Raw genomic sequence first — 18713 nt, 5'->3', positions numbered from 1 at the left:
GTATGCATGTAATATTTCAAGTAAATGTACCCTGTGTGTTCGTGTGTATATTAAAAGGGTGATGGGAGGACAAAAGAAAAATCTCATTTTTATGCCACCCACAAATTCCAGCCCCACACCCCCTCAAGGCACACAGACACATATGTTTCAGCTTATCTCTCCTGTAGGTCTCAGGTTCTGATCCTGAAGAATGAATATAGAATATAGAATAAAGGCCACAGACAGACACTCTGCTTTTATTCCTGATCATATTTTTCTCTCAGGCTCTCAAAACAAAAAATCCTAACATTCTGTTATTCATCTGTGTGGTTTGAGAGTTAAATCGCTAAAAAAGTCTAACTGGAAAAGTCAGTTCATGCATTTGTAAGATATGTGATTAACTGAATTAAAAGGGGGTGTTTCTCTTTGTCAGTGGATTTATTTTCATTCTATTCTCTTTTTTTTTGTATCTACAGTATATACTCTATACCCCATATTGTTACAACGAAGTCTTCGAGATTATGATTTTATAGTGTACAGTAGTATTAAGCTTTGTCCTCAAAGAAATTACTAGCCAAACCCATTAAACCCATCGTTTTCCTGCATCGCTGCCGGCAGCTTGTTTGTATCAGTGCTCTTATCACTTCGCTCTAATATTAGTGTATTTTATTTTCGTTAATTATTATTGTCGTTGCTAACTTATCCTGATATCTCAATAACCCTGTTCCTGTTATTTACTTGGAAGAGTCTAAACCAAAAGTGATAGTTAACTTAACGCCGTTAGCATAGCAATAGCGTGTTAGCTTGCTTTCTGTTCACACTGTGGAATATCATCTTGCCTCTGGTTTGTCTTGTGTGCTAACTGTTTCTCTTTTGAAGCGAGTATACTACGATCCATCGAGCAACCTTGGTAAGTTGGAATTGCACTTCAAATCCGGTGAGTTATGGCTTCTATTCCTATTATTGTTACTTGCACCTCATGTCATATGTTTAGCTTAGCCTTCTCTGTCAGCTGCGAGGGCTTTATATGCGATAAATGCAGGGAAATAGTTAGGCTGACAGAGAAGATCTTAGAATTAGAGTCTCGCATCCAATCTTTATCTGAGGATAGTAAGAGTTTAACGACGATAGAAAACACTTTGGATGCGAGCAACATTAGCGCACACAGCTCGGTTCCGGTTGAAAATCCTCCGCAGCTGGGAAACTTCGTGACTGTGAGACGGCGTAGTCGCAGGACAAAACATCACTCGACCGTTCCGATTACAGTCTCGAACAGGTTTGCCCCGCTCAGTGACGCACCGACTGAGAAACCTGCTGAAAGTGCCCTAGTTATCGGTGATTCTATTGTTCGGAACGTTAACATAGAGGCACCAGCCACCATAGTCCAATGTTTACCGGGAGCCAGAGCGCCTGACATCAAGTCAAATTTAAATGTGCTGGCTAAGGCTAATCGTAAATTCAGTAAGATTGTCATTCACGTCGGCACAAATGATGTTCGACTCCGTCAATCGGAGATCACAAAAGATAACATTAAAGAGGTGTGTGAGCTCGCAAGCATGATGTCAGACACTGTAATATTCTCTGGCCCCCTCAATGCTTATCGTGGTGATGAGATTTATAGCAGATTATCATCACTAAATGGCTGGTTGTCTGAGTGGTGCCTGCAGAATGATATAGTTTTTATAAATAACTGGAAGAGTTTTGAGGGCAGACCTGACCTGTTGAAACGAGATGGTCTCCATCCCTCCTGGGCTGGGGCTTCCATCCTGTCTAGAAATATGGCAAAAAGTCTTAATGCTAATGCTAAAACTTGACTCGCTGGGGCCCAGGTCAGGGAGCAGACAGTATGGCTTAACCAACTGTCTGCTTGCCGTCTCACGTCGCAGAATACACAAAATGTACAACATGTAGTAATCCGTTCTCCCAAACATCACAAAATAGAGACTGTGTCTGTCCCCCGGATTAGCAAACATAAAATAATGCGTAAACCTCTTGAAAGTAATTTAATAAACGTTAAACAAACTAAACATGAACAAAATACAGATAATCAACTGTTACGACTCGGATTGCTAAATATTAGATCTCTCTCTAATAAAGCACTTTTTGTTAACGATATGATAACAGATCATAAAATAGACATGCTCTGTTTGACAGAAACATGGCTAAAACCAGATGATTATATTGCTTTAAATGAATCTGTCCCCCAAGATTATTATTATAAACACGAGCCTCGTCTAAAAGGCAGAGGGGGAGGTGTCGCAGCACTTTACAATAACTCTCTTAGCATTTCCCAGAAGTCGAACTCTAAATATAATTCTTTTGAAGTCATGGTTCTTCATGTTTCAACACCTAATACTAAAGATAAAACTCTTTTTAAATTGATTCTAGCTATTGTATATAGGCCTCCAGGGCACCACACAGATTTTATTAAAGAATTTGGTGGGTTCTTATCAGAACTAGTACTGGCCGCAGATAGACTCCTTGTCGTTGGTGACTTTAACATCCACGTAGATAACGTTACAGATGCCTTAGGAATGGCTTTCAAAGACACTCTTAACTCCATGGGCATTAGTCAACATGTGTCAGGACCCACTCACCTTCGTAATCATACTTTAGATTTAATACTGTCTTACGGTATAAATGTGGACGACGTTAAAATCCTTCAGCAGAGTGAAGACATTTCGGATCATTATCTGGTATTATGTTTGCTTCACTGGCCTACGGCTGCAAATAAAACTCATTGTTACAAATATGGTAGAACAATAACTTCAACTACCAAAGATGCGTTTCTCGATAATCTGCCCGAATTGTCTCAAATCATGAGAAATAACGTTGAAGATCTTGACATTACCACTGAAAATTTTAATTCCACCTTCTCGGTAACGCTAGACAAAGTTGCTCCACTACGTTTAAAGAAGATTAAAAATGGCAGCCCCACACCGTGGTATAATGAACACACTCAGGCTCTAAAGAAAGCGGCCCGAAAAATGGAGCGCAACTTTAAGAAAACTAAATTAGAGGTATTTCGTACAGCATGGAAGGATAGTATTCGAAAATACAGGAAAGCCCTAATAACTTCTAGATCCGCCTACTTTTCATCACTAATAGAAGAAAACCAGCACAACCCTAGGTTTTTATTTAACACGGTGGCTAAATTAACAAAAAATAAATCGTCAGTGACTTCTGATCCTGTATATCAGCATAGCAGTGATGAATTTATGAACTACTTCACATATAAAATCCAAGATATTAGAGAAAAAATTATAACAATGCAATCAGAAGTGAAACCCGCTGAACAAACTAACTACAGCGCCCTTAAGGAGAAAATGCAATTATTTTATACCGTAGATCAAGATGAGCTGTCTAAAATTATTAGATCATCTAAATCAACAACATGCATACTAGACCCTATACCTACAAATCTACTGAAAGAGATGCTCCCAGAAATTATAGATCCTCTTCTTGGTATTATTAACTCATCTCTGACATTAGGACATGTGCCTAAAGCATATAAGGTGGCTGTTATAAGGCCCCTTGTCAAAAAACCCCAACTCGACCCTAGAGAACTAAGGAACTACAGGCCTATATCGAATCTACCTTTCATATCTAAAGTTCTGGAAAAAGTAGTTTCAACTCAATTATGCTCCTTCCTCCAAAGGAATGACATCAATGAAGAATTCCAGTCTGGATTTAGAGCATGTCACAGTACAGAGACTGCTTTGATCAGAGTTACAAATGATCTGCTATTGGCGTCTGACCGAGGTTGTATCTCGTTATTGGTGCTGCTAGACCTTAGTGCTGCATTCGATACCATTGACCACAGCACACTCCTACATAGACTCGAAAATTATGTCGGCATTAAGGGAATAGCTTTGAAATGGTTTAAATCTTATTTATCCGACCGTTTTCAATTTGTAGCAATAAACAATGAGGTGTCACGCAAATCGCAAGTCCAGTACGGTGTACCACAGGGCTCAGTCTTAGGGCCTCTGCTCTTCGCATTATACATGCTACCTCTAGGAGATATAATAAAGCGACACGGAGTTAGCTTTCACTGTTATGCTGATGATACTCAACTTTATATTTCCTCGAAGCCTCATGAAACACAGCAGTTCCATCGAATAATGGAATGCATAGTCGATATAAAAAACTGGATGAGTAACAACTTTTTATTACTGAACTCGGACAAAACGGAAGTGTTACTTATTGGACCGAAAACTGCTATAAGTAACAACCAAGAATACTGTTTAACTATTGACGGATGTTCCATAAAACCCTCGTCGTCAGCAAAGAATCTTGGCGTTCTATTCGATAGTAATCTGTCATTTGAGAGCCACGTCGCCAACACCTGTAAAATTGCGTTTTTCCATTTTAAGAATATATCTAAACTACGTCATATGCTGTCAATCTCAGATGCAGAGAAGTTAATTCATGCATTCATGACATCAAGACTAGATTACTGTAATGCACTGTTAGGTGGTTGCCCTGCAGGCTTATTACAAAAACTCCAATTGGTCCAAAACGCGGCAGCTCGAGTTCTTACACGTACAAAAAAGTATGAACATATTAGCCCGGTTCTGTCAACCTTGCACTGGTTACCTATAAAGCATCGCGTTAACTTTAAAATCTTGCTTATTACCTATAAAGCCTTACATGGTTTAGCTCCTCAGTACTTGAATGAACTCCTTTTGTATTACAGTCCTTCACGTGCATTACGCTCTCAGGCGTCCTGTCAGTTGGTAATACCTAGAATTTCAAAATCAAGTGCAGGTGGTAGATCCTTTTCCTATCTAGCGCCTAAACTTTGGAATAGTCTTCCCTGCACTGTCCGGGAGGCAGACACACTCTGTCAGTTTAAATCTAGACTAAAGACGCATCTTTTTAATCTTGCATACACTACTCTTCCATAATATAAATCTTCAGAGGGTTTAGGCTGCATTAGTTAGATCAACCGGAACCAAAAACACAACTGATGTACTTGTTGCATCAAAGAGTACAGAACAGTACTCTACTCTCAGCCAGTCTTGTCTCATTGTTCCAAGGTTACCACAGCGAGCAGGATGCAGTTCATGGCCTGACCTGATGGTAGAGCGGAGAATGGGAAGTGGGGACCTGACAAGAGCTGAGATGATAGAGCTGGATAAAGAAGGACGCGGTCACTTGACATGTCTTCACCACAAAATTTCAAATGCTATTAGATTATTAATGATAATCTTAAACTATAATTTATTTTATTATTAAGTTTATTTATTTTATTTAGCCTTGTTGTGCAAGCTCTCTGGAGCTTGTGCAGAGGCAGCAGCTTTTGCCAGAGGGGAACTGGAATCCCCTGGTTGGGCCTGGGTTCTCCTGAGGTTTTTTTTCTCGATTAGAGTTTTGGGTTCCTCGCCACCGTTTGCATACTGTTTTTGCACTATCTGCCTGACCGGGGGGGCTGCTTTAGAATCTTAAAGTTTTACTTAATTAATATTGCATATAGGAATTTATTATCTGCTATATTTGACCTGTGCTTCTCTCTCCTTTATCCTAAATGTGTGCTCTCACTGAGCGTGTGTGTGTGTGCGTACTTGTCTGTGTACGTACGTGTGTGTGTGTGTGTGTGTGTGTGTGTGTGTGTCTCTGTGTCTGTGTGTGTTGGTGCGTGTGCGTGTTGTGTGTGTGGAGTGTTTTGTGTGTGGGTGTGTCTGTCTTCTGTGTTTTCAACCTTTTCTTGTTTTTGCAGGTACAACTTTGATTGTTTTGCTTGTAGTCAATGTGTCTCATGTACAGCTGCTTTGTAACAATGAAAATTGTAAAAGCGCTATATAAATAAAGTTGAGTTGAGTTGAGTTGAGTTAATTAGAAGGGGAAGTCAGCGTACTTTAGGCCATATATTGTACATGCCTTCATCCACAGTTTCCACTTTCAAAACCTCATCCTCAGGAATCGCAAAGAGTCTTAAAACAGCAACAGCAACTAATTCAGAACAGTGATAGTGTCAGGATAAAACAATATAAACTTCACGGGAATGTTGAGTAAGCATGCTGGTTCTGGATCCCTCTGGCTGTAGTGTTTCATGACTCTCTGCCATGTTACAATGGAAAAATGCAGTCAGGAAGGTGCCACTGTTTACAATGCTAAGCTCAGAGAATGCAGACAGCACTGCGGGATGAGACTCGGCTCACGTGTGTGCGCGGCTCTTTCCAAAATTAGTCAGAGATGGAAGAAAAGTAGAGGAAAGATGATGTTATGGAGGAAAGGAATATTTGCTGTAGTGGAAAGACAACAGGGATTGAAGGATTTGAATAGTTTTAATGGGGTTTGAAGAGAATGAAAGGCTTTTGAAGGCCTGGTTTTACATTTGCTTGTATAGATCTCTTTATATTAGAGCTTTTCTTTAAAGGAACTGTTTGCACTCTTGTCAGGTTTTCTTTATTACTTTCTTCTCTTGTTTTGTGCAGGTACCTGAGTGGATACTGGCAAATATTAGCACAGCAATCAGCTGGAATCTACAGAAGTCATTCGTTCAAATCTGAACAGTTTCTCACACTTTTTTCCGTATTTTCCACATTAGAGCTGCCGATGGTCCCACGGGCTCCAGTCTGGCTGTATGATATGATGCTGTGTAGGCCTACATGAGTGTATATGCAAAGAGTATGTGTAGATGAACTTCATAGAGACAACATATTAAAAGTGCTATTAGCTATTTGGGAAAAAAGGATCAGCTGAATAACCTGCCAAATGACTTAACTTAATGATTAACATTTATTGGGTTTGCTGTAATGTTTTTTTAGAGCAGAGTCACCGAAATGCAGTGAACAAACAAACACAGCTGAACTTCGCGAACGAAGGAGCACATGGGTGTGATCTTTCTCCCACTCTCCCTGGTTGACGCGTGGGCTTGCTCTTTCTCCCTCTCGATGGTTGATGTGTGGGCGTGCTTTTCCGGGAGAATTGTCCAATAAGGGATTTAGAAAAGTTGTTACGTAAGGTAATTTCATGTTAAAAAAAAATTCCGAAACCTATACGAACCTTCACTCTTAAAAATAAAGGAGCTTAAAAGGTTCTTCACAGCGATGCCATAGAAGAACCATTTTTTGTTCCACAAAGAACCATTCAAAGTCAAAGGTTCATTAAGGAACCATCTCTTTCTCACATTTTTATAATCTGAAGAACCTTTTTTCGCCAAGAAGAACCTTTTGTGAGACAAAAACTTTCTTCAGACATTAAAGGCAGGGTAACCGATTTCCGAATTACGCTTTAGACAACCGAGTCGGGCCGAGTACCAAAACAACCTTGTAGCCAATCAGCAGTAAGGTGCACAATGCACAGGACGGACATTAGCCGAGCTGAGCGCTGACAAAAGCGAAAGATGGGGGTAGGGGTGTGTTTGTTTTGGTGATTTGAACATCAACAACGGCTAAGAGAAATTGGACAACCCGCCTTTAAAAGTTCTTTATAGAACCGTTCAGACAAAAAGGTTCCTGTGTAGCATCGTGAAGCAGGGCTGTAGTTAAGTCCACCGTTGTCGAGTCCAAGACCAGGACTAGTCGAGACCGAGTCAAGACCGAGTCCAAAGAGGTTCGAGTCCAAGTCAAGTCCAAGTCCAAAGAGGTTCGAGTCCAAGTCAAGACCGAGTACAATTGAGACAGTCAAGACAGAGACAGAAAAAAAATCATGACTACAAAACCACATACTTAACTATTGATAATTTATGTGATGCAAGAGACAGCACATCTTCTATTCTAAGATAATCATTTTCATTATTGTTTGTAATGATCAAAAAGCAGATAAAATAAGGTAATTTTATTTACTTTAGGTATAGCACTAAAGTCACAAAGCCGAAATGTAACTTCACTTTTTTTTTATTGAAGTAACAATCCTATTCTGCCAATAGAAAATGTAACAAATAACCAGCAAACACTTGAATACAGTACGTTCCCATTCTTGAACTTATGACTTGTCCCCCAAAGTAACCAACCCCCCCCCACTTTTTTATTTCTTTTTAAGGAACTTTTTAACCTCTTTGTGTGTGTGTGTGTGTGTGTGTGTGTGTGTGTGCGTGCGTGCGTGTGCGTGCATCTGCCTGTGCTCGTGCGTGTTCGATAGAGGAGCTGCCAGAAAGAGCAGAGGCCCCACGGCTCGTTCAAAAGCACGTTTCGGTGCCCGTCCTTAAATAACATTTTCATATCGCAATGACAATAAAAATACGATCAATCTTATCTTTAAGCCCTACTTTCTAAACTTATAAAAATACTCAAATGCAATGCTAACTCTGAAACATGGAATTAACTTACCTCTCTTTGTGATGCCTTTGCAGGTGTCTTACGAAATTGGATGCTGTCACATAGGTTTCGGAGAAAGTTTTTTTGCAAAAAGTTTCCTTTTAAGCGCACTGTCGATAAATTCTTTATGGTTTGTAAAACCAAATTTTATTATGCCGCTGCTCGCTGACATTGTGCCTGATGAATTATTGATGCTGTCCTGTTCTTTCTTTTAAGTGAACCGGTAGAACCAGTTCACCTGAATTGTTCGCTTTTAGCGTCTCCCGTAAACACTTAATATTACCCACAAATTAATTCAGTTCTTCACTTTCTGGCGGGCATGACAGTCCCGAGGACTTGAACCAATATACCAGAGTTATTTAGTTACACCAACAGCACACACTGAACTGAACTGCTGTGTGAAGAGAGAACTTATGAACACGCGCGGCTCTCGTTCTTGAGTCGAGAGTCAGCAACAGTTTTCGGATCATTCGTTTTCGGATAACATGCTCTGTCAATGTTTAGTTTTGAAGGAGAAAAGAAAACATATCGCTGGAATCAATTGAGACAGACTAGAACATTTGGCCAACATTTGGCCAATGACCAAGTCCGAGACAAGTCCTAGTGCAAATACCAACGAGTCCAAGACAAGTCCGAGACCATAAAAAAACATCTCGAGTCCGGACTCGAGTACTACAGCACTATCGTGAAGCACCTTTATTTTTAATAGTGTTGTATTGAGCACAGAAATACTACCAACCAATACCAACTAGTTTTTGTCACGAAGTGGTGCGTGGAAGAACCCAAGTGCAGGCAACGGCAGGTAAGGGGTTAACAGGGGTATTTTATTTTAAATATAAACACAAAACAAAAACTCCCTCGATGGGGAAAAACACTGACAAAGACAATGGGAATAAATGATATCAGGAAAACACAGGAACCAAGGACTATTAACTAGACTATAAAACAGTTGACTTAAACTAACATAAACAAGACCAACAATGACTCACGGTGGGAACAAGGAACATCGATTTGGACAGGTTTGGAATACAACACGACATCACAGGTACAGGTACAGGTACAGGAACAGGCACAGGAACAGGAACAGGTACAGGTACAGGTACAGGTACACGCACATCCACATGTAATCCACCAACACAAGACAAAGAAACAAGAGGGTATATATAGGAAACACAAACGAGGGATAACGACATGGGGCAGGTGTGGGTAATCAAACACTCAGGGAAAGATCACAAGGAAACGAGAGGAGCGGGCCAATGACAAGACACTGGAGAGAACGCATATTATTGTCAAAAGGACAATAATATGTTTCTCTCCACACATAACCAAAGACTTTGTCATGGCTCTGCTACAGGACCAAGAAAAACATGACTAAGGAAGCAGAGCCATGACAGTTTTTTGACAAGTTGCCCATGTCAAGCATGAGAAGCCGGCACGTTTAACATTATAAAGAAGTCAGAATGCATGAAACACCGTTGCACAACCCCTTTAATATAATTATGCAGTGTCAGGTAAGGAAAAACTATGCTAATAAAAAATGAAAAGTTGGTCGCATATTTTAAATAAATCTAAGCAATACAGCAGCACTGGTTCACATATGGATACCAGGTCTGGGAAACCCACTGACCCACTGACTGAGAAAGACAGAGAAACATGCAGTCTGAGAAGTGAATAGATAGCTTCATTGTGCCCCAATAGTTGCATTATTAAATCAATCGCCTCACTCAAGGATCTCAGCATATCCATATTGACTGCGCTTGGATGTCAATAAGTAACCCTATTGTGATCATAATCCATTGGACTGACACTGAACCCAGCAAGTGACTCTTAAATGAGCCACAGCACTGTGTGAATGTAGAGAGAGAGAGAGAGAGAGAGAGAGAGAGAGAGAGAGAGAGAGAGAGAGAGAGAGAGAGAGAGAGAGAGAGTAAAGCTTCATTTTCCAACTTTTGCCAGCACTGTGAACCCCGGAGCCAAATAACCTGGCAAACAAACCAGAAACACTGAGAACCTTTTACTGCAACCATAAACTCCACAGCACTTTTTATATTGCTCTCCACTGTCATTCTTATTTTTTTCTGAGTCACATTTTTCCTGCACGTGCATCGCGTAGCTCGAAAGCTTTTTTCCATTCTTTTCTTCTCTCATTTTTTTCAAGTTAAGGCTTTTTAGTGCCTTTACATGAATGTGGAGCAGATGTGTTGGGGAGGGAGAGAGACATGGAGAAACCGCCTGCGGGTCGCCCAGCCCTGGGGCGGTGGGGATCTGTAAGCAAAAACAGTGCAGTTGCTAGGATACAGTCAAAATATAAACAAAGGCACTGCCCTGTGAGGCGAACAAGGGCTGTTTCAGTTGAAGACACGGTCAAGTTTGGAAAACAGCATTGTGAGAGGTGATGAGAGGAGAACGAGGGAGGAAGAGGGACGTTCTCTGTGTTTGTGGGGAGGAACATGTGTTTTTTGCAGAGGGATGTTCTCAGCCTGTTACTGCTTGCAGGTGTTTGCAGAGGAAATGCCTCTACAGCTGGCGTTTGTTTTCCAAGATTGTTTTCTTAAAGGCTAAATGCATCTTATGAGAAACCCAGCTGTCAATCACATCTCACCCAAAAATGTTATCATAATTTATTCACCCTCATGTCGTTTAAAACCGGTATATGACACTTTCTTCTGCAAGACAAAGTAGATATTTTGAGAAATGTCTCAATTTTTTCTCAATACAATGGGAGTCAGTGATGGGGCAATGTATTTTGGTCACCAACGTTTTTGTGTTCCCGAGATGAAAGAGTCATACAAGTTTTCATTTTTCGAAAACTTGTTTGTATGCTTATATTATTGTTATATGCTTGTAATTATTCTTACAATTACCATGTTTTGGAAATATTGTAATAACATGGTAATATAAATACAATGTACATACCACATGACTGAGTTAATAAAACTGTAATACAATATGTTTCAAGGTACCATTACTCGCTGATACATCACATTATTATGTGTTCTCCTACAGTACTGTAAGTATATTCACATTTATTTCATTCACATACGCACAGAGAGACAAAAATGCGTACTTCCCAGTGTTATCTTAATGTGAGGTTTATGTATCATGAACTCTGTCTGAGTTTGATCAGGCACATGTGTGAATGACACTAAACAGATGGACTCTAGTCCATTCCCAGATCACACAATGTAAGTGTGTGGGATGGGTGTGCTTGGGAATGAAGTCTGAAGATTTACGTGGGATTTTCTTTGATTTGAGTGTGTGTGCCTGTCAGGTCTCCGCTCTTCACATATCAGCGTTGTCCAAGAGGGTTAGAGAGCCCTGATAGGAAAACAAAAAAGAGAAGAGAAAGAACATCTTATATTATACTTGATTCAATATGTCAGCTTAATACAAATGTGAACTATTTACTTTATATTACTGCTGTCATTCTGAAACCTTTTATCTCCATATTTCATGATTTTTATTTTTTGCCATAATTCATTATATTTGCTAACCAATAAAAAGTTTTAAAAAGTACTTTTCAACTTTGACAAGTATTTACAGTAATCATTTAAAATGTACTGTTTTTCCATTCCCTGAAAAACAGTGAATTTGTACATCCAAGGTTTCGGAAGGACAGCAATACAGTATATTCAATATATTCATTCAATATATCTTTCTGTTTCTTTGTGTTGAAAGTCAAGTTAAAAGTAAAATTGCCTCTTTTTGTGTAGTATGAAGATTATTAAGTACATTTAATTGTATTAGCAATTATTTTATTGAATGAATATAAACACATGCATAAGTATGGTCGTTTGTGTTTAAGTCTGTGAATTGTAGGGTTTTCCCTTCCATTGAGTTTCAAAGGAATAATGACTAATGCAGCAACTTTTTCTACCAACACATACTGTATACTGTAGTAGATTTATGCACACTGTTTTGGTAAATGTGTTTCTCATATGGCATCATTGTAATATAATGATTTTACTATAGCCTAACCTTCACAAAAAACAAACAAATCTGATTTGACCAATATAGTAAAACTGGAACAAACACAAACACAAACTCATTGACACATACCTTGAATTTAACCAGGATGACTTAAAATAAATACATGTTCAGTGGGCGTAAATATTTTTTTCTTATCTGTACATCACTTTACTTGTATTTGCCTTCAAAGAAATGTTCTCAAGGTCTTTGAAGGTATCTGTTCGAGTTAAACAGTTTCACTTACATTTTCTTTTTCACTTACCAAAGAATGTGTTTTGTTGAAGGCTATCTCTGTGACTTTCAGGAAAACTCTGAAGTTCCTGTTCTCCCACTATCTCCTTTTTTGTATTCCACTGATGAGTTGTTAGTGTAGCCGGCTGTTCTGTGCGTGTCTAGGACAGGGAGAAGATGTGGAGGTTTACTTAAGATAGCGGGTCCAGAATCCAGCGATAAGAGCAGAACATATGACTTGAGCTGTGTTTGGTCAGCCTGCTTATGTGTTCAGTTCACGGAGAAAGAGATTAATTTGTTTAACTGTGATTTCCACTGAGAAAGTGCCAGATGCCTTTAAACAAAACTGACCGTGTGTGTGTTTCAGATTGGGGGTATGTGTTTATTGGTTTCATAGTTGAACCATAGTGCCTCAGCGATACATAATTTTAGATGATTATGGATTGCATTCCTTTACTGAATATCCTAATTTATATAATTTTAACTATAACTCGATTATTAAATTAAAAAAATGTAAACATGCACTTGGCAAACTTGCTGCAATGATGCTACTGAGGCTGCTGTGGGTGCTACATTAAATCCTATGCACATGGTAAATCCTTTGGTCATGTCATAAATTTGCTTACATTTTATTAGAGACTGAATTTTATATATTTTTTTGCTTGTTTCCAGTTTCAAGGAAGATTTTGAATCTCTGATTTTAAATGCCTTTTTTATTTCAGGGGACGAGTACATTCGACTGTGCCTGGAACTAAACAAATGACCCTCGTCTGCAGCCCACAAAAACTAACCAGGTTTGTTTAGAGTCCTGCTCTGGGTCGAGGCTTTGAACTTGATCCTACACACACACACAGTCATTAGTGTTCTATGAAGTTGCTTTGTAAAATTCCAGGGTAGCTAATAAATAATCTATTTAGACTGTTTCACAAGAACTTCAATGAAAGGGAATTCCCCTGAGGCTGACCCTTACCTTAACACACACACACTCTCTCTCTCTTTGTCATACACACATACGTTTTTTCACATGACAGTTACAGTTAATGTTACAGTTTAAAGTATAGTTTCAGTCAGAACAAAAACTGACATACTGTCTTAAGTGACTGAACTTCTAAGCACTTAAATGCAACATAAGTGATTTATATCTGTACGCTTTTTTAATACAGTACCACAGCACATGGTGGATTATGTTGCCCTCTTCATCTACACACCAAATCACAAATGATATGCAAAACAAGGATGTGTATCATGGACCAGTGTGTAGATTTACAAATGTAAATTCTTCATTATAATGTGACTTTAATGCTGTCACAGTGATCCAGAAGGCATGGCTGCCCAGTGCCCACACTTGTACATGACATTTCCATTCATTCATTTAGCAGGCACTCTTATCCAAAGCGACTTACAAATGAGAGAGCATTTAACATTTTGCAAGGGAGATAACAATAAGTACAGTCTGCAAAGCCATGTTTACGAGGAAGACCAGAGTTGAAGCAAGGGAAACATACATAGAAGATAGCATAACAGCAGAATTTGTTATTTGTTATTGTTAAAATGGGGTTGTTTTTTAAAAAAAAATTCCAACACATTCTCACACCCGACTTGTAACATACCGATGACGTTTGGGCAGTGCCCCTCGGCGACGCTTTTCAACGTGCGGGGTAATCCGTTTGGCCATTGGCGTCAACACGCAGATGCGATGGGCATAATTGTGTTTACGTGAAGCTATTCAGGTATTTTGAGAAAGTAACGTAATAGTTCATTTATTATATAATATAAAACACAAGATACAAGCAGTCACAGTGTCTGACTGCGTGTTTTATTCTCCCTACAAAGTTACAGTATCATACAGCTTCGGTTCAAAAGGTCTGCAACACAGGTTGTTTGTTTGTAATACTTTCATACTGCTTTTCGGTCAGTTTGTGCAATAAATACATGTGACTGTACTTTTATTCATGTGCTGTGTTTTATATGGTTGAAAAGTGGTTAGGTTTAGGGCAGGGGTGGGGTAGGTGCTCCAAATATCTTTGAAACTAGAAATATTTATAAAACTAATTATATTTTTACAAATACAATGAATTAAACACGTCTCGGTCTAGAGTGTATAGCGAACAACCTAAAGCAACAGAATACCTTGCTCATCGAAAAACGATGCCAAAGGGGTACCCTGCACATTAAAAGGTGATGCAGAGGGGCGCTGCCCGAACATCAATATGTGAGGAGTCGGGAGTGAGAACGAGGTTTCCCTTTCTGTCGGTCTCTCGACGTTGTGTCGAACCGACAGAATGGGGTTTGTCTTGAGAACCTATCATCTTCTGAGTATTTAGAAAAGGCCAATGAAAATTGGCGAATGAAATTTGCATGCCGGGCTCCTCCCCGGATGTCCGGGTATAAGAGGGAAGCCGGCGTGCTCATTCATTCACCTTTTGTTCTTCAAAGCCTACGCATCTGGTGAGCTTCTCTATGATCTGGGTGATCATTCTTTCTGCTGGAATCTACGACGTGGACAGCGGACGGTCCCTTCCTGCAGTGACTCTCCCCTGGGCGTCTCGCCAGTTCCGGAGGTGTTCGAGCAAATTTCCTTTTCTAAAAGAGCAAATTTCTCCAGCGTGGCTTGTCCCGCTGTTCTCATGGGTGCAACACACACATCGAGGAGGGGGACGGGCACAATGCCTGCTTCCAGTACGCTGGGGCAGACGTTGCGTCACAGGTGGCTGTGTTCCCACGGGACTCAGCCACCACCTCGTTTGCTCCCCGTTCCGTGGCGGCAGGACTACGGCCCTGCCGTCCGCTATGGCAAGCAGCGAGGGTGATATGAGGATTACTGTGAGCGATAATCCGCCAGCCACGGCTCACGGACCGTTCACACCTCGTCTCGCTCGTCTGACCGTTCCCCCAAAAAAAGACGGTCCGCTCTCTTATTCCTCAATCACGTGTTCGGACACGATGCGTGATGATGACATTTCTCTTGCAGCATCGGGGGGTGACGTACTGCCATCTGACTCCGACGATTCCTCGGGCTCCCTCCCTCGGGGGGTCGAGCCCAGGAAAAAGCGGATGTCGAGATGCATGCACGCTCTACGGGCGACCAAGGTGACCACGCGGGCCCTGGGTCGGACGATGTCCACACTTGTGGTCCATGAGAAACTCCTCTGGCCAATCCTTGCGCAGATGAGTAACACTGAGAAGGTCCGCTTTCTCGACATACCCGTCTCGCAAGGGGGGGCTGGTTGGTGTTACTGTCGAGCCGCAGTGGTCCCGCTCACCCCCCGCCCGTCGGGGTGGGGGGCGAGACCCGCACGCGGCCTCCCCGGAGGGTTCTCGACAGTAAGAAGCAGTCCTCCGTGCCGCAACTCGGCCGCCTCGGCCGTCGAGTCCCGTGCACTGTCTGCTTCCCAGCAGCCCTGGTCCTCTTCGACGCCCTCCAGCTCTGGGGCGGCCCCCCTGGAGGAGCAGCGAAGAGGAGACCATCGCCCCATCAGCAGCCGCGGCGAAGCGGCTGTCATGGGAAGACCTCAGGGGGATCGAGGCTACCATTGGGCCCGACCCCAGCCACATCGCTGGGAAGTCGGATAGGGACGGATCCTGCCCCGTCTCTCCATCTGCTGGCCCCCTCCGGGGGGCTAGCGCCCACTTACTCTCAAAAAAAAGGAGAGTTTCCACTCTCTCTGGGTTACCTCAGCCGCTCTCACCCTCTGCACGACGGTGAACGGCAAACTCGACGTTGCGTCATGGCGAAGCGCAATGTCGAGTATAAACTGGGGTACCTCAGCCGCTCTCACCCTCTGTACGACGGTGAACGGCAAACTCGACTTTGCGTCATGGCGAAGCGCAATGTCGAGTATAAACACCAGCCCTCAGCACTCTCAGTCAGACAGTGCGTTGAGCTGTGCAGTCACCAGGCAGGAAAAACAGCAGAGCCGATCTCCTCCCTGGGGGACCTCCCCCGGCAAGGAATCCGTACTGCTAGCCATCGAACCACCCCCCGGGGGGACGATGAAAAAGATCGTACCTTAGTCCCCGTCTCATTCTGGGATACTGTCTGGCTTAACAGGCTGTCAGACTGGCTAGGGAAGACGATCCGTCTCGGCTACGCGATCCAGTCGCCTCACGCCCGCCAAGTTCAGCATCCGATATACCTCAGTCAGAGGCTAGGATGTTCCCGTACTTCGGGCCGAGGCCGCCACCCTTCTGGTGAAGGGAGTGATCGAGCCCGTCTCACCAGCCGAGATGTTCAGCGGGTTTTACAGCCTGTACTTCATTGTCCCCAAGAAAGGCGGGGGGTTGCGCCCTATCTTGGGTATGTGTGTTCTGAACAGGCACCTACACAGTAGCTGCCTTTCAGGTTGATCACGCAGAAGCGCATCCTGACGTCCGTCAGGTGTCAGGACTGGTTCATGGCAATCGACCTGAAGGACGCGTACTTCATGTCTCGATCCTCCCTCGACATCGGCCGTTCCGACAGTTCGTGTTCGAGGGACGGGCATATCAGTACACGGTCCTCCCCTTCGGTCTGTCCCTGTCTCCACGAGTCTTTACGAAGGTCCCCCTTAGGGAAGGAGGTGTGCGGGTACTAAACTATCTCGACGACTGGCTCAAGTTTGGCACACTCTCGAGATCGGATGTGTACACACAAGGACCTGGTGCTCCGGCACCTAGATCGGTGTGGCTACAGGTCAACTGAGAAAAGAGCAAGCTCTCCCCAGTGCAGAGCATCCTCTTTCTCGGTATGGAACTCGACTCTGTCCTCACGAGCGGCCCCGCTCACCCCCCGGTGGGGGGCGCGAGACCCGCGACGAGGAAGCCCGCACCCTCACGGCCTCCCAGAGGCAGCGCGACTGACTAGCGCGCCCGATCAGTGTTGAACTGCCTGAAGATCAGACAGTCAGCGGTCCCCCTGTAACAAGAGGCTCCTGGGATACATGGCATCCTCGGCGGGGGTGGTTCCCCCTCGGGTCGATGTACATACGACCGCTCCAACACTGGTTGCAGAGTCAAGTTCCTTGGAGAGCGTGGCACACCGGCAGCAGGCGTATGGTCACACGCTTTTCTGCCGACACACCCTAACCCCCTGGTGCAATGTTGGGGTGCCGTGTGCAACGGGCAAGCAGTGTCGGGGCGGTGGACGGGCCCCCACCTGCGTTGGCATTTCAACTGCCTAGAGTTGTTGGTTGTGCTACTTGCATTGAGGAGGCTACTACCTCTCGTGCAGGGAAGCACATGCTGGTCCGGTCGGACAGCACAGCTGCTGTGGCACTCACAGCAGCTAACATGACTCGCCCGACGCCTCCTCCTCTGGAGTCAGCAGGTGATCAGCTCCCTGTGAGCCACACACATCCCAGGCGTCCTGAACCAGACAGCCGATGCGCTCTCTCGTCAGTCGACGCCTCGCGGAGAGTGGCGACTCCCTCCCCGCGCAGCCGGCTCATTTGGGGCAGTTCGGCCAGGCACAGGTGGTCCTGTTGCCTCCCCGGACTCCACCCATTGTCCGCTTTGGTACTCCCTGTCCGAGGCCCCTTCGGCACGGATGCCCTTGCGCACACCTGGCCGCGGGACAAGTGGAAGTACGCTTCCCCCCAGTGAGCCTCATTGCACAGGTCCTGTGCAAGGCCAGAAAGAGGAGCATCAAGTGGTACTAGTTACGCCCCTTTGGCCTAACCAGGACTAGGTTCTCGGAGCTGAGGCTCTGACAACAACTCCCCCCTGGCCGCTCCCCCTGGTTCCCCAGGGGAAGGGGCACGTTACGGCATCCCAGGCAAAACAAGTCTCCATGTCTGGACGGGACGAGGAGATCCTGAGTGACCCACCCCCGGGTGGTTGGGACGTCACTCAGGCTAGGGCTTCGGCCACTGGGCGGCTATACGCCCACAGGTGGCGCCTCTTCTCGTCCTGGTGCTCTTCTCGGTGAGAAGACCCGCGGAGTTGCTCGGTCGGGTATGAGCTGTCCCATCCTCAAGAGAGACGATGGAGTAACCTCTCCCCCTCCACACTGGAAATGTATGTAGCCGCTACGGCCGCTCATCATGACCCAAGTGCTGGGTAGCCTCTGGGACAGCACGACCTGGTCATTAGGTTCCTAAGGGGCGCGAGAGGGTGACCACCTTATCCGCGCTCCGTACCCTCTTGCGACCTAGGTGGCGGGCCTCAAGAGGCCCCGCCCCTTTCGAGCCTCTCGGGGTTGCCGCTCTTTCTCAGTCTTGACAAAGACGGCTTAACGCAGGGCTCTCACCTCCAAGAGGGTAGGGGATCTACAAGCACTCTCCGTGTCCACAG

General features: G+C 43.7%; 1 protein-coding gene across 1 annotated transcript; it reads left to right on the top strand.

Moving 5' to 3' along the window:
- Positions 1-581: 581 nt before the first annotated feature.
- Positions 582-2060, top strand: LOC130565483 (uncharacterized). The gene has a single exon (XM_057352216.1). It carries the CDS (start codon positions 924-926, stop codon positions 1791-1793), a length of 870 nt encoding a protein of 289 aa, XP_057208199.1. The 5' UTR covers positions 582-923; the 3' UTR covers positions 1794-2060.
- Positions 2061-18713: the final 16653 nt, after the last annotated feature.

Source organism: Triplophysa rosa, linkage group LG15 (genome assembly GCF_024868665.1).
Source record: "Triplophysa rosa linkage group LG15, Trosa_1v2, whole genome shotgun sequence".
NCBI classification, from domain to species: domain Eukaryota; kingdom Metazoa; phylum Chordata; class Actinopteri; order Cypriniformes; family Nemacheilidae; genus Triplophysa; species Triplophysa rosa.
This window is presented reverse-complemented; position numbering and strand designations above follow the sequence as displayed.

Coding starts and splice junctions, on each gene's coding strand:
- LOC130565483 (XM_057352216.1), top strand. CDS start 924: ATGGCTTCTATTCCTATTATTGTTACTTGCACCTCATGTCATATGTTT.